This window comes from Bombina bombina, chromosome 6 (assembly GCF_027579735.1).
Source record: "Bombina bombina isolate aBomBom1 chromosome 6, aBomBom1.pri, whole genome shotgun sequence".
Classification (NCBI taxonomy): Eukaryota; Metazoa; Chordata; class Amphibia; order Anura; family Bombinatoridae; genus Bombina; species Bombina bombina.
Window position 1 is genome coordinate 102,758,537 of NC_069504.1, and position 15,452 is coordinate 102,773,988.

The 15,452-nt window shown below is 40.7% G+C and overlaps 1 protein-coding gene across 1 annotated transcript in view; it reads right to left on the reverse strand.

The window, feature by feature from the left end:
• The window catches only part of PTPN12 (protein tyrosine phosphatase non-receptor type 12), a 330,655-nt gene that overhangs the window by 193,337 nt on the left and 121,866 nt on the right, over positions 1-15,452 (reverse strand). The window contains exon 2 of the mRNA XM_053719169.1: positions 3,001-3,109. Within this exon, the coding sequence (XP_053575144.1) occupies positions 3,001-3,109 (109 nt within the window). The remainder of the gene's footprint in view (positions 1-3,000; positions 3,110-15,452) is intronic.

Consider the following 15,452-nt stretch of genomic DNA (forward strand, 5'->3'; position numbering starts at 1 on the left):
ATCTAGGAAAGCACAACTGTCCTCGACGGGGATAGTTGTACGCTTAGCTAGGGTGGAGACTGCTCCCTCCACCTTAGGAACCGTCTGCCACGAGTCCTGTATGGTGGCATCTATGGGAAACAGCTTTTTAAAAGCAGGAGGGGGAGAGAACGGCACACCTGGTCTATCCCATTCCTTAGTAATAATTTCCGAAAACCTCTTAGGGACTGGAAAAACATTGTGTAAAATGGACAAATACTTTGCAGTACTTATTTACACCAATTTCTCTGGAACCACAATGGGGTCACAGTCATCCAGAGTCGCTAAAACCTCCATAAGCAATAAGCGGAGGTGTTCAAGCTTAAATTTAAACGCTGTCATCTCAGAATCAGACTGAAGTAACGCCTTCCCTGAGTCTGAAATGTCACCCACAGATAGAAACTCACCTGCCTCGGCTTCTGAGCATTGTGAGGGTATATCGGACACAGGCAATAAAGCGTCAGAAAGCTCTGTATTAATTCTAGCCCCAGAGCTGTCTCGCTTTCCTTGTAGCCCTGGCAGTTTGGAGAATACCTCTGTGAGGGTAGCATTCATAACTGCCACCATGTCCTCTAAGGTAAAAGAATTAGACGCGCTAGATGTACTTGGCGTCACTTGAGCGGGAGTTATAGGATCTGACACATGGGGAGAGTTGGATGGCATAATCTCCCTCTTTTTAGTCAGAGAATCCCCTGGAGATAAATCTTTAAGCACTATAATATGGTCTTTATAGTTTATAGAAATTTCAGTACATTTGGTACACATTCTAAGAGGGGGTTCCACAATGGCTTCCAAACATATTGAACAAGGAGTTTCCTCTATGTCAGACATGTTTAACAGACTAGTAATGAGACAAGCAAGCTTGGAAAACACTTTAATAAAGGTGAAACAGCAATTAAACAAAAACGTTACTGTGCCTTTAAGAGAAAAAACTAGCACAAACTGCAAAACAGTGAAAAAATACAGAAAAATCTTTGAAATTTTTACAGTATGTGTAAGGGACTAAAGCAACATTGCACCCACTTGCAAATGGATGATTAACCCCTTAGGCCCCAAACCGGATTGAAAAAACGTTAAAAATCAATTGAGCACCATGCCACAGCTCTGCTGAGGCTCCTACCTGCCCTCAAATACGATTTTGTGCAGAAATAACCCCTTTGAAATGGTTCTCAGATGCCAGAGGACTCTTCTAGGGAAGCTGGATGTCTCAGTCTGTATTAAAACTGCGCAGTTAGAGCGCTAAAATAGGCCCCTCCCACAATGTACTGGATGTCAGAGGGGCCTTAAGAAAATACTCCTGGGAGTATCTGACTAGCCATGTGGAAACTAGGCCCCAAATAAACTTTTAACCCCCTCAGAGAAAAAACGTCCTATTTATGAAATCAATTAAACGTTTTGTCACTAAACAATATGAATATTAACATGAGTATTACCCTGTTATGTAAGCATGATCCCAGTCGCTGTTAAATCACTGCATCAGGCTTACCTCAAATACACAAGGCTCTGTCAGCATTTTCTAGAACTTATTCCTCTCTCTAGAAATAAAAATAATGAACATACCTCAAAGCAGGTAATCTGCAGGCCGTTCCCCCAACTGAAGTTTTCCCATATTCATCAGTTATGTGTGAGAACAGCAATGGACCTTAGTTACAAACCGCTAAGATCATCAAATCTCCAGGCAGAATTCTTCTTCTAATTTCTGCCTGCAGAGAAAAACAGTACAACGCTGGTACCGTTTAAAAATAAACTCTTGATTGAAGGTAAAACTACACTAAGTCACCACATATCTCTTGATACTTCCTTTCTTGTTGAGAGTTGCAAGAGAATGACTGGGGGTGGCAGTTAGGGGAGGAGCTATATAGACAGCTCTGCTGTGGGTGTCCTCTAGCAACTTCCTGTTGGGAAGGAGAATATCTCACAAGTAATGGATGAACCTGTGGACTGGATACACCTTACAAGAGAAACATGTGGTGTGGCTGTTTCAAGATGCACAATAAGGAGGCACTTTAAGAAAGATGGGCTGCATGGTTGAGTCGCCAGAAGAAAGCCATTACTACACAAATGCCAAGCATCCCTCTTACAATATGCCAAACAGCGCAGAGACAAGTCTCAAACCTTCTGGCACAAAGTCATTTGGAGTGATGAGACCAAAATTGAGCTTTTTGGCCACAACCATCAACGCTACATTTGGAGAGGAGTCATCAAGGCCTATGATGAAATGTACACCATTCCTACTTTGAAACAGAGGTGGAATGCTGATGTTTTGGGGATGTGTGAGCTACAAAGGCACAGGGAATTTGGTCAGAATTGATGGCAAGATGAATGCAGTATGTGATCAAACAGAACCCCTCATTTTCCACTTCTTGATTAGAGTTTGAACACTGCTGATTTGCATTCTCAATTCCTTGGATATTTTTTATATCCCTTTCCTGTTTTATACAGTTCAACTACCTTTTCCCGCAGATCCTTTGAAAATTCTTTTGCTTTTCCCATGACTCAGAATCCAGAAACGTCAGTGCAGCACTGGATGAAAAATGCAAGGGTCTGTCAGGAGTCCAGAAACTCATTGAGCTTTTATACAAACACACTAATTACAAGCAAACAGATCACAGGTGAGGATGGTTACCTTTAATAGCCATTCAAACCCCTTTGTGTCAACTTGTGTGCATGTTATCAGGCCAAAAACACCAGGGTATGTAAACTTTTGATGAGGGTCATTTGGGTAGTTTCCGTTATTATGATTTAAAAAGGGTAAACAGTTGATTAATAATAAATGGCTTCAGCCAAACACTAACCATGAGTGAAAGAAAAGTTTTTGGGTTAACATTTATATTCTCTGAAAAATGGCCAAGAATTCAAATTCTGCCAGGGTATGGAAACTTATGAGCACAACTGTATATATATGCGCAAATAAATAAACTGAAGGTCTAGTTTGATAAATAGACAGCACAAATAACAAGCATGACAATGCATATAGCTTACATGGAAGGATATCCTTATATCTGTTCTTTTTTACATTTTCTTCCTTTTCACCAGTGATTGTGGGGTATATCTTGTCTGTTCTATACTTTGTGGATAGTCTTCTCAATCTCTGGAAAAAAATAATAAAATACTTTAATACAGAAGAAGCAAGAAACAAGTGTTCCAAACTTACATTATAGCACATTATATCAAGTGTGTTAAAGACTCCTACATCCATTTAAGAAATACAAAACGTTAGGCTAAATGTACAAATAATACATTATATTCCATCAAATGCCATTACCCAAGATGGTGGCATATAGAGGGGGGAGCAGTCAGGGGCTAAGGTTGATTCAACACTGCAGAATAAAAAAAAATAAAAAAATAATGCCTTTTATTTGAGAACTGGCAGATGGCGGTGACAATTGTGAGGTGGGGGAGGGAAGAGAGCTGTTCGAGAGGGGTCAGTGAGGGATCAGGGGGTGGGATGTGTCAGGTGGGAGGCTAATCTCTACACTAAAGCTAAAATTAACCCTATTAGCTCCCTACAAGCTACTTAATTAACCCCTTCACTGATGGGCATAATACAAGTGTGGTGCGCAGCGGCATTTAGCAGCCTTAAAATTACCAAAAAGTAATGCGAAAGCCATAAATGTCGGCTATTGCTAACAAAGCGGATCCCAAAGAAGCATTAACAACCATTTGTGTTATAATTGCACAAGCTGTTTGTAAATAAATTTCAGTGAGAAACCTAAAGTTTGTGAAAAAGTGAACAATTTGTTTTTATTTGATCGCATTTGGTGGTGAAAAGGTGGCATGAAATATACCAAAATGGGCCTAGATCAATACTATGGGTTTTATACCAATATATATATATTCAGGGATTCCTGACAGATATCAGTGTTACAATGCAACTATCGCTAATTTTGAAAGAAAAAAACAAAACATTTATGCTTAACTGATGAATTTGTTTATTTCTCGACACGGATCATCATCAATTACTGTTGAGAATATCACTCCTAGCCAGCAGGAGGAGGCAAAGAGCAGCACAGCAAAGATGTTAAGTATCACCTCCCTACCCACAATCCCCAGTCATTCGACCAAGGGAAAGGAGAGAAAGGAAATTACACAAGGTGCAGAGGTGCCTGAGGTTTATATAATTAAAAAAAACTGTCTGAAAAAACAGGGCAGGCTGTGGACTCACCGTGTCAAGAAAAAAAAGAAATCAGGTAAGCATAGTTTTCTTTCTAATGACACAGTGAGTCCACGGATCATCATCAATTATTGTTGGACACAAATGATAGAGGAGGGGCAAGACCAGTAACCTAAACAGAAGGCACCACTGCTTGAAGAACCTTTCTTCCAAAAGAAGCCTCAGCCGAGGCAAAGGTATCAAATTTATAGAATTTGGAAAAAAGTATGCAAAGAGGACCAAGTTGCAGCCTTGCAAATCTGTTCCACAGTAGCTTCATTTTTGAAGGCCCAGGAAGACACAGCCCTTGTGAAATGAGCTGTAATTCTCTCAGGAGGTTGCTGTCCAGCAGTCTCATAGGCAAAACGAATAATACTCTTCAGCCAAAAGGAAAGAGAAGTAGCAGTAGCTTTCTGACCCATGCGCTTCCCAGAGAAACAAATAAAGCAGAAGACTGACAAAAGTCCTTAGTCACCTGTAGATAGAATTTCAGTGCACGCACAACATCTAGGTTGTGCAACAAACGCTCCTTATCAGAAGAAGGGTTAGGACACAAAGGAACAACAATTTCCTGATTAATATTCCTAACCGAAACAACCTTAGGCAGAAAACCTAACTTAGTACACAGAACCACCTTATCAGAATGAAAGATAAGGAGAATCATAATGCAGAGCAGAGAGTTCGGAAACTCTCAGAGCAGAAGAAATATGATAACATCTTAATATCCAAGGAATGCAAAGGCTCAAACAGAGCCTGCTGTAAAACTTTAAGAACAAGGTTAAGGAGGAGCAACAGGTTAAAACACAGGCCTGACAAAAAGATTGCATGTCTGGCGCATCCGCAAAACACTTATGCAACAAAATAGACAACGCAGAAATCTGACCCTTTAGAGTACTAGCTGACAAACCCTTTTCCAGACCCTCCTGGAGAAAGAATAAAATCCTAGGAATCCTGACTTTACTACCAGAGTAGCCTCTGGATTCACACCAATACAGATATTTACGCCATATTTTATTTTATGATAAATCCTTCTTGTTACAGGCTTACGAGCCTGGATCAAGGTCTCAATGGCCGACTCTGAAAACCCATGCTTAGATAAAATCAAGCGTTCAATCTCCAAGCAGTCCGCTTCAGAGAAACAAGATTTGGATGAAGAAAAGGACCCTGAAGTAGAATGCCCTTCCTCAGAGGGAGTCTCCACAGTGGCAGAGACGACATTTCCACTAGGTCTGCATACCAGATCCTGCGAGGCCACACCGGTGCTATGAGAATCACCAACGCCCTCTCCTATTTGATCCGAGCAATGACTTGACAGGAGAGTGAACGGATAAAAACCCCAAACCTCTTTCTTTGATAGGCACCAGGACAACAACTCCTAAGGAGGATAGGTCCCGAACGCACCATAGAAAGGCATCCCTCTTTTCTGGTCTGTAGACAGGTTCGAGAATAGGAATCTGACCCTGGTCGGATGAGATTTGAAGCCTATCTTGTATCCCTCAGTACGACCTCCAGGACCCATGGATCCTGTACGTCCCTGAACCAAGCGTCTGAAAAAGAGACAGTCTGCCCCCTACGCGATCCGATCCCGGATCGGGGGCAGCCCCTTCATGCCAATTTGTTTTCAGCAGGCTTATTCTGCTTGGACTTATTCTAGGACTGAGCCGGCTTTCAAGTAATCTTGGGTTGCTCGGGCTTGGAGGAGGATTGTGGTCATTGAGATTTGTCAGAATTAAAGGAACGAAAATTAGAAGATTGTCGCCCCTTAGACTTGTTCTTATCTTGTGGTAGGAAGGCACCCTTGCCTCCAGTAACCGTAGAAATAATTGAGTCCAGGCCTGGAACAAACAAAATCTTTTTCTTGTAGGGAAGAGAAAGGAAGAAGTCATATATGCAGACCAAGACTTCAACCAGAGCACCCAGCGGGCTAGGACCGCAAAGCGAGAGGCCGTTGCATTTAGGCAAATAATTAGCATGTTCGCATCACAGATAAAAGAATTAGCAATTCTCAAAGCTTTAATTCTGTCTTAAATACTCTATATAATACAGTAGGAAGCTGCTCCGGCAACCGCAACCTCCGGTTGAGATAAAAAATCTGCATGTTGAAACATGTTTCTCAGAAAGGTTTCCATTTTCTTATCTATTGGCTCTCTGAAGGAAGAACTATCCTCAAGCGGTATAGTAGTACGTTTAGCAAGCATAGAGAAAGCACCCTAGGAATGGAGCCCCACAAATCCAGTTGAGAGTCCAGGACCGGAAACAACTTTTTAAAAGTAGACTAGGAGAAAAGAAACAAATCTTTCCCATTTGTTGTTAAAAATGTTTGCAATTTTTTCAAAGGAACTTTCCTGTCTTCGTAAACTCGGTCTAATTTAGGTATCATAGGTTCTTCAGGCAGTGCGGCCTCTGGAATCTCTAACGTAGACAGAACCTCCTTTAATAAAAAAAACAATGCAACAGTGCTCAATTTTAAATCTAAAGGACGGTTCCTCCGCAGCAGGAGGCTTAGACGCTAAGGACTCCAACCCAGAAAGTTCACCCTCTGAAGCTAAAGAGGTAAACTCATCGGATTATGAGAAATATGCCCAGGCGCCAACAGTATGGAGGCTAAGGTTAGGTATAGAAATAAACTTTGTCGTGTGTTACAAATATGTTGTAAAAATGTTAAAACAATTTATTGTGCAGAGGTAGAGATAAAACATAAAAGAGGACGGTAAAATACAATACTTCATAAAAACACAATGTTACATGTGCATGGATCCACGCTAGTACAATAAAATATAATATGAATAAAATCTTCAAAGCATAAACACATAGGAGAAGTGTAAACACATAGGAGAAGTGATCTCGCTAGAGATGAGTTAACATATAAAAGTGGAAGATATGAATACAATTCAATTGACAATGATAAAATCTAAATGACAATAAAAATATATAACCAAATGGAAAAGAATAAAAATATAAAAAATGTGACGGTGTTCCAATGTTCCAAAAAAACAATGTGACAGTGTTCCAATATTAAATGTTCCAAAAAAATGAAGAAATCAGTGTAAATCCTGTGTTGGGAAATGCAAAAAAAGGGGAGAAAAATTGTGGAAAAAATGTGTCAATCCTTAGTTCTCTGAGGAACTAAAATAAGCAAAAAAGAGCAAAAAAGAAGTCAGAGATTGATGTAGAGTGAAATCCCTGTATTCAGTGTTGTTGTCCTTATCTCTTAGTGTGTGATATCCTTGTCCCTTGGAGTGTGAGGGCCCAGGGGAACTCTGCCCCAGTGGATAGTACCAAAAAAAGTGCTGAGTGCAAAGGTTTCAACAAAATAAGTAAAAATAAAAATAAAAATGTGTAAAAATAGAAATTTTAAAATAGAAACCTGTGAATAGAAATATATACACAATGTGTAAAACGATTTTAAATGAGTACTCCTATTGAAAAGATGCTTACCAGGTCTACGCGTTTCGGCCTTTCCTAGGCCTTTATCAAGACTTGATAAAGGCCTAGGAAAGGCCGAAACGCGTAGACCTGGTAAGCATCTTTTCAATAGGAGTACTCATTTAAAATCGTTTTACACAATGTGTATATATTTCTATTCACAGGTTTCTATTTTAAAATTTCTATTTTTACACATTTTTATTTTTACATATTTTGTTGAAACCTTTGCACTCAGCACTTTTTTTGGTACTATCCACTGGGGCAGAGTTCCCCTGGGCCCTCACACTCCAAGGGACAAGGATATCACACACTAAGAGATAAGGACAACAACACTGAATACAGGGATTTCACTCTACATCAATCTCTGACTTCTTTTTTGCTCTTTTTTGCTTATTTTAGTTCCTCAGAGAACTAAGGATTGACACATTTTTTCCACAATTTTTCTCCCCTTTTTTTGCATTTCCCAACACAGGATTTACACTGATTTCTTCATTTTTTTGGAACATTTAATATTGGAACACTGTCACATTGTTTTTTTGGAACATTGGAACACCGTCACATTTTTTATATTTTTATTCTTTTCCATTTGGTTATATATTTTTATTGTCATTTAGATTTTATCATTGTCAATTGAATTGTATTCATATCTTCCACTTTTATATGTTAACTCATCTCTAGCGAGATCACTTCTCCTATGTGTTTACACTTCTATGTGTTTATGCTTTGAAGATTTTATTCATATTATATTTTATTGTACTAGCGTGGATCCATGCACATGTAACATTGTGTTTTTATGAAGTATTGTATTTTACCGTCCTCTTTTATGTTTTATCTCTACCTCTGCACAATAAATTGTTTTAACATTTTTACAACATATTTGTAACACACGACAAAGTTTATTTCTATACCTAACCTTAGCCTCCATACTGTTGGCGCCTGGGCATATTTCTCATAGTTCTCTTTCTATAGGTGGGAGCTAGGTAGCACCGCCTTAGGCTCACAAGGTTTCAGTTGGCGCTGGGGTATATCACTATATCTTTAAACTCATCGGATAACAGGGACATAATAGCTAAATCTGATAAATATTTAGATGACTCCGGGTCAGGAGAGCTATGTTTAACCTTTCTCTTGCGTTTGATAGAACGAGGTAATGCACTGAGGGCCGCAGACACCGCCGCTTGTAACTGCGTGGGCAAAGTCTGCAGGAAGAAGGCCACCTCCGGATGGAGGATTAGATGTGCTACGGGGAACCGCATGAGGAGTGGATAATGTAGCAAGGGTAGTAATCTCAAAAAACGCTGAGTCCTGAGAGGTAGACGGCTCAGAGAGACTAAGAGCCTTAGCAGGCTTGTCTCCCTAATTAGACTTTATAATGGTGTTAAGGCATGTGGAACATAATTGAGTGGCGGGAAAACCACAATCCCCTCACAATATAAACAGGTATGATTTAGTACAGAAGAAGTATCTTCTAACATGTCAGTCATCCATAGCACAGGTTATACCCACAGGAGGACACAAATAAAAACTTTTTTTATATATACTCCCAATGGCTGGGGTACTCCACACTTCTTAGACCCAGACAGTTAACAGAGGAAATGCTCTACTCAGGTTGAAGTCTCAGCCGGAATGGAAGAAATGAAAATAGACCAATTGCTATGAAAAGTACAGCAAGTTAATAGGAGCTGTGCAACACTAAAAAAAAAAAAGTGAAACCAGTTTGTTCCAGCTATGAGCCCATAAATTAAATTACACAAAGCATCATGTAAATAATACACTGATTAATTAACCCCAACTGTTTAATACACCCCCTTCAGAGGATATTAACCCTGGATCCTATCAAGGTATAAAGGAGCCACACTGTGACCCTGTTACAGCGTTTTATGTGTGTAAACAATTGAAACGATCTTACCTCCAGGATCCATGCTGTGGAACAGAATACAGCCTCTCAAGTGTGACAGTCTTATAGCAGCGCTGCTGACATGAAATAAAGTGAGAGAAAGCAGGCAGTAGAACTTGTCAACACTGATTGCTTAGGAGATGTTAGAGTCTGGAGATGCAGGAAGTGTTTTTCTGCGAAAGCATCCAGACTACTACTAACTCATCAATACTCTCACTGAAAGGTTCACATGACTACTTAAAACTCCCGTCCTTTACCGAAGGGCAGTTACCCTTTTTTCAGGACCGAATCTTCTGAAACTTCTCTGCCACCTCCTAACGTGATGAAAGGCAAAGAATGACTGAAGTAATGAGGAAGTGGGAGGGATATTTAAGCCTTTGACTGGGGTGTCTTTGCCTCCTACTGGTGGCCAGGTGTTGTATTTCCCAACAGTAGAAATAGCAACAAGAAACAAAAAACTTTCAAAGATAATAACTTAATATCTACAGAATGCATAGGCTCAAACGGAGCCTGTTGTAAAATTTAAGAACCAAATTAAGGCTCCAAAGTGGAGCAACTGATTTAAGACCAGGCCTGATTCTGACCAGAGCCTGACAAAAGTATTGGACATCCGGCACATCTGCCAGACGTTTGTGCAACAGAATAGATAAAGCAGAAATCTGACCTTTAAGGGTACTGACAGATAACCCCTTCTCAAGGCCTTCCTGGAGAAAAGACAAGATCCTTGGAATCCTAACCTTACTCCAAGAATATCCTTTAGACTCACACCAATAAAGATATTTTATGCCATATCTTATGGTAAATCTTTCTAGCGACATGCTTACAAGCCTGAATCATTGTCTCAATGACCAACTCAGACAAACCCTGCTTAGCTAAAATCAAGCATTCAATCTCCAAGCAGTCAGCTTCAGATTAACTAAGTTTGGATGACGGAAGGGCCCCTGAAGAAGTAGGTCCTTCCTCAGCAGAAGCCTCAACGGAGGTAGAGATGACATTTCTACTAGATCCGCATACCAGATCCTCTGAGGCCACGCAGGAGCTACAAGAATCGCTGATGCTCTCACCTGCTTGATTTGAGCAATGATTCGCTGAAGGAGAGCAAACAAAGGAAATAGATAAGCCAACCTGAAGTTCCAAGGAACTGCCAGAGCATCCATCAAAAAAGCTTGAGGGTCGCTCAACCTCGAGCCGTATTTTGTAAGTTTGGTGTTCTGACGAGATGCCATCAGATCCAATAACGGTTCTCTGCATTTGGTTGTTAACCTGAAGAACACTTCTGAATGGAGTTCCCACTCCCCGGGATGGAAAGTCTGTCTGCTTAGAAAATCCGCTTCCCAATTGTCCACTCCTGGAATGTGGATGGCAGACAGACAGCAATTGTGAATCTCCGTTCACTGGATGATTCGTGCCACCTTCTTCATGGCTAAGGAACTCAGAGTACCCCCTTGGTGGTTGATGTAGGCCACTGAGGTTATGTTGGTTCTTCTGACCTCCGTAAGAAAAAATTTAATCACAAGAGAGTCTATAATGGTCCCTAAGGAGCTCACTCTTGTAGCCGGAACAAGATAACTTTTCTCCAAAATTGATCTTCCAACTGTGGGAACGAAAGAATAACAACAAAATCTTTGTGCGAGATTCTGCTAGTTGCAAGGATGGTGCCTGAACTAGAATGTCATCCAGATAAGGCGCCACTGCAATTTTCTGAGACTAAATTACCGCCAAAAGAGCTCCCAGTACCTTTCAGAAAATTCTGCGAGCTGAGGCAAGGCCAAATGGCAGCGCTACCAATTGTAAATGTTTCTCTAGATAGGAAAACCTCAGATATTTGTGATGGTCCCTGTGAATGGGAACATGCAGGTATGCATCCTTCAGGTTTATGGTTGTCATAAATTGACCCTCTTGTATTAGGGGCAGAATGGAGTGAATAGTCTCCATCTTGAAGGACAGCACTCTGAGGAATTTGTTAGCAACTTTAGATTTTGAATGGGCCTGAAAGATCCTTTTTTGTAATCCACAAACAGGTTTAACTAAAATCCAAGACCCTGTTCCTGACTTGGAACAGGCACTATCACTCCCAAGAGGAAAAGGTCTTGAACACATTTCAAGAATGCCTCTCTTTATTTCGTCTACAGATAATCTTGAGAGCTGAAAGCTGCCCCTGGGATGAAAGGTCTTGAACTCTGACTTGCCCACGGGTCTGGAACATCTCGTTCCCAAGCTTGCAAAAACTGAGAAAGTCTGCCCTCCACTTGATCCGATCCCGGATTGGGGGTAAACCCTTCATGTTGACTTGGAATCAGCTGCGAGTTCCAAGTCAACAGCTTAGATTTAGAAGAAACGTCTGTAGACCAATACTTAAGCCATAGCGCCCTACGCACCAAAATTGCAAACCTAGATATTTTAGCTCCCAACCCAACGACTTGCAAGGAAGGAAGGAAGGAGTTGGCTAACTTGAGAGCCTTAATCCTATCTTGAATCTCCTTCAAGGAAGTCTCAGCTTGCAAAGACTCAGCAAAGCCTCAAACCAATAGGCTGCAGCACTGGTTACTGTAGCAATGCACACCGCCAGTTGTCATTGTAACCCCTGATGTGTATATATTTTCCTTTAAAAAAAAGCCTCCAGCTTTTTAACAATAGGATCCATGAAAAAACAACTATCCTCAATAGGGATAGTAGTACTCTTAGCCAAAGTGGAAATCGCCCCTTCCACATTAGGAACCATCTGCCACGACTCCTTAAAGGAGTCAGCTACTGGGAACATCTTCCTAAAGACAGGGTATGGGGAGAAGGGGATGCCTTGTCTCTCCCATTCCCAGTAATCTCTGTGGCACAGTCTGGCACTAGAAACACCTCCCCAGACGAGGGGACATCAAAGTAACTATTCAACTTACTAGACTTTTTAAGGTGAACAGCGATAGGTGTATCTGAGTCGTCCAAGGTAGCTAAAACCTTTAATAATACCTGGAGGTGCTCAAGCTTGAACCTGAAGGAGACCACTTCAGCATCAGATGAAGAAATTACACTAGCCAAGTCTGAGATTTCACCCTCAGAGGCCACCGAAGTATCTTCCTCCTCCGATTTATGCGAAAGAGGAGCACAGTCAGCCTGACCAGGATCTGATACCTTACCTGATTCTATACCCTTCCTCTTACGTTTGCCCTGCAGCATGGGAATGGCTGCTAGAGCCTCAGATACCGCTGAAGATACCTGGGCTGCAATTTCAGCCCTTAAACATAATTTATGTAAGAACTTACCTGATAAATTAATTTCTTTCATATGGGATATACAATCTTACCAGGAGGGGCAAAGTTTCCCAAACCTCAAAATGCCTATAAATAGACCCCTCACCACACCCACAATTCAGTTTAATGAATAGCAAAGTAGTGGGATGATAAAGGAGTAAAAAGCATCAACAAAGACATTTGGAAATAATTGTTCTTTATACAAAAAATCATAACCACCATAACAAGTGTGGGTCTCATGGACTCTTGCCAATATGAAAGAAATGAATTTATCAGTTAAGTTCTTACATAAATTATGTTTTCTTTCATGTAATTGGCAAGAGTCCATGAGCTAGTGACGTATGGGATAGCAATACCCAAGATGTGGTACTCCACAGAAGAGAGTCACTAGAGAGGGAGGGATAAAATAATAACAGCCATGTTCCGCTGAAAAAGATTAATCCACAACCCAAAATATAAGTTTATTCTCATAATCAAAAGAAAAAACTCAAGCATAAGCAGAGGAATCAAACAAACCGCTCCCTGAAAACCTTTTCTACCAAAAACAAAGACCAAGTTGCTGCTTTGCAAATCTGATCAACTGAAGCTTCATTCTTAAAAGCCCACGAAGTTGAGACTGTTCTAGTAGAATGAGCTGTAATTCTCTGAGGTGGTTCCTGACCAGACTCCAAATATTATGCCTGATGAATCAAAAGCTTTAAACCAAGATGCCAAGGAAATGGCAGACGCCTTCTGACCTTTCTTAGAACCAGAAAAGATAACAAATAGACTAGAAGTCTTCCTGAAATCTTTAGTAGCTTCAACATAATATTTCAAAGCTCTTACCACATCCAAAGAATGCAAGGATCTCTCCAAAGAATTCTTAGGATTAGGACACAAAGATGGGACAACAATGTCTCTATTAATGTTGTTCAAATTCACACCCCTAGGTAGAAATTTAAATGAAGTCCGCAAAACTGCCTTATCCTTATGGAAAATCAGAAAAGGAGATTCACAAGAAAGAGCAGATAATTTGGAAACTCTCCTAACAAGAGAGATGGCCAAAGGGAACAACACTTTCCAAGAAAGTAGTTTAATGTCCAAAGAATGCATAGGCTCAAAACGGGGGAGCCTGTAAAGCCTTCAAAACCAAATAAATAGTCCAAGGAGGAGAGATCGATTTATTGACATGCTTGATACTGACCAAAGCCTGTACAAAATTGTGAATATCCGGAAGCTTGGCAATCTTTCTGTGAAATAAAACAGAAAGAGCAGAGATTTGTCCCTTCAAGGAACTTGCAAACCTTTACCCAAACCATCCTGAAGAAACTGTAAAATTCTAAAAGAATGCCAGGAGAATTTATGATAAGAACACCATGAAATATAAGTCTTCCAAACATGATAATAAATCTTCCTAGAAACAGATTTATGAGCCTGTAACATAGTATTAATCACCGAGTCAGAGAAACCTCTATGACTAAGCACTAGGCATTCTATTTCCATACCTTCAAATGTAATGATTTGAGATCCTGATGGAAAAATGGAGCTTGAGACAGAAGGTCTGGCCTTAATGGAAGTGGCCCTCCTGGTAGTATTGTATATCCCATACGTCACTAGCTCATGGACTCTTGCCAATTACATGAAAGAAAACAAGTCTGAGTAACACACAAAGGCACGCAATTATGTACCGAAATGCACAACACTCAGGGACAGTCGCACCCGCAGGGAACTGTACAGTCCAACACGGAATACCCAGAAGAGCAGGAGCAGGGAAGGGAAGGCACCACCCTGTCCTCAAACGCTACTCAATTTAGGAAATAAAGCTTTATCAGGCAATATGACCTCTGGAACCCCTGAATTTGCCAAAAACTTCCTTTAGAATAAAAACGCAAATTCCTAAAACTAAAGTCTGGTTCCTCCGCAGCTGGGAGGTTGAGAGGCAGCAGACTCCGACCCAGAAAGTTCATACTCTGAAGTCTCAAAAACAACCGCATCCTCGGATAACCCTATCAGTTAAATCCAAAAATTATTTGATGTACTCTGGGAAGGAGTGCAGTATGTAACCCTTCACTTGCGCTTAGCAGGGCAAGGAAAAGCATTAAGTACGTAAACACCGCCGCCTGAACTGCGCAGTAACGTCCGGAGAAAAAAAGTCCCCTCCAGATGGAGAATCCGCAATGCCACGGGAAAACTGCATGTGTATAGAGATAACAATGTAGGGTACACACCTCAAAAGGTGGACAGCTTCGTGGTATCAAACATGTTTAATATCACATTATCAAGGCATAAGGAACATAATCAAGAGGGGAAACTAGGGCCTCCTTACCATATAAAACAAGAATTACTGCTTAGGACTAGAGGGAGCGCCCTCTTAAGTAACCAAATCCTCCATCGCTAGTGCAATAACCAGAGAATTAGAGAAATAAAACATCTTATTTCATTCAAAAAACGGCACCCTTATACCACAATGGCTGGGGCACTCACCACCTCCTATGACCCAGACAGTACAGAGATACAGGGAGTGCAGAATTATTAGGCAAATTAGTATTTTGACCACATCATCCTCTTTATGCATGTTTTCTTACTCCAAGCTGTATAGGCTCGAAAGCCTACTACCAATTAAGCATATTAGGTGATGTGCATCTCTAATGAGAAGGGGTGTGGTCTAATGACATCAACACCCTATATCAGATGTGCATAATTATTAGGCAACTTCCTTTCCTTTGGCAAAATGGGT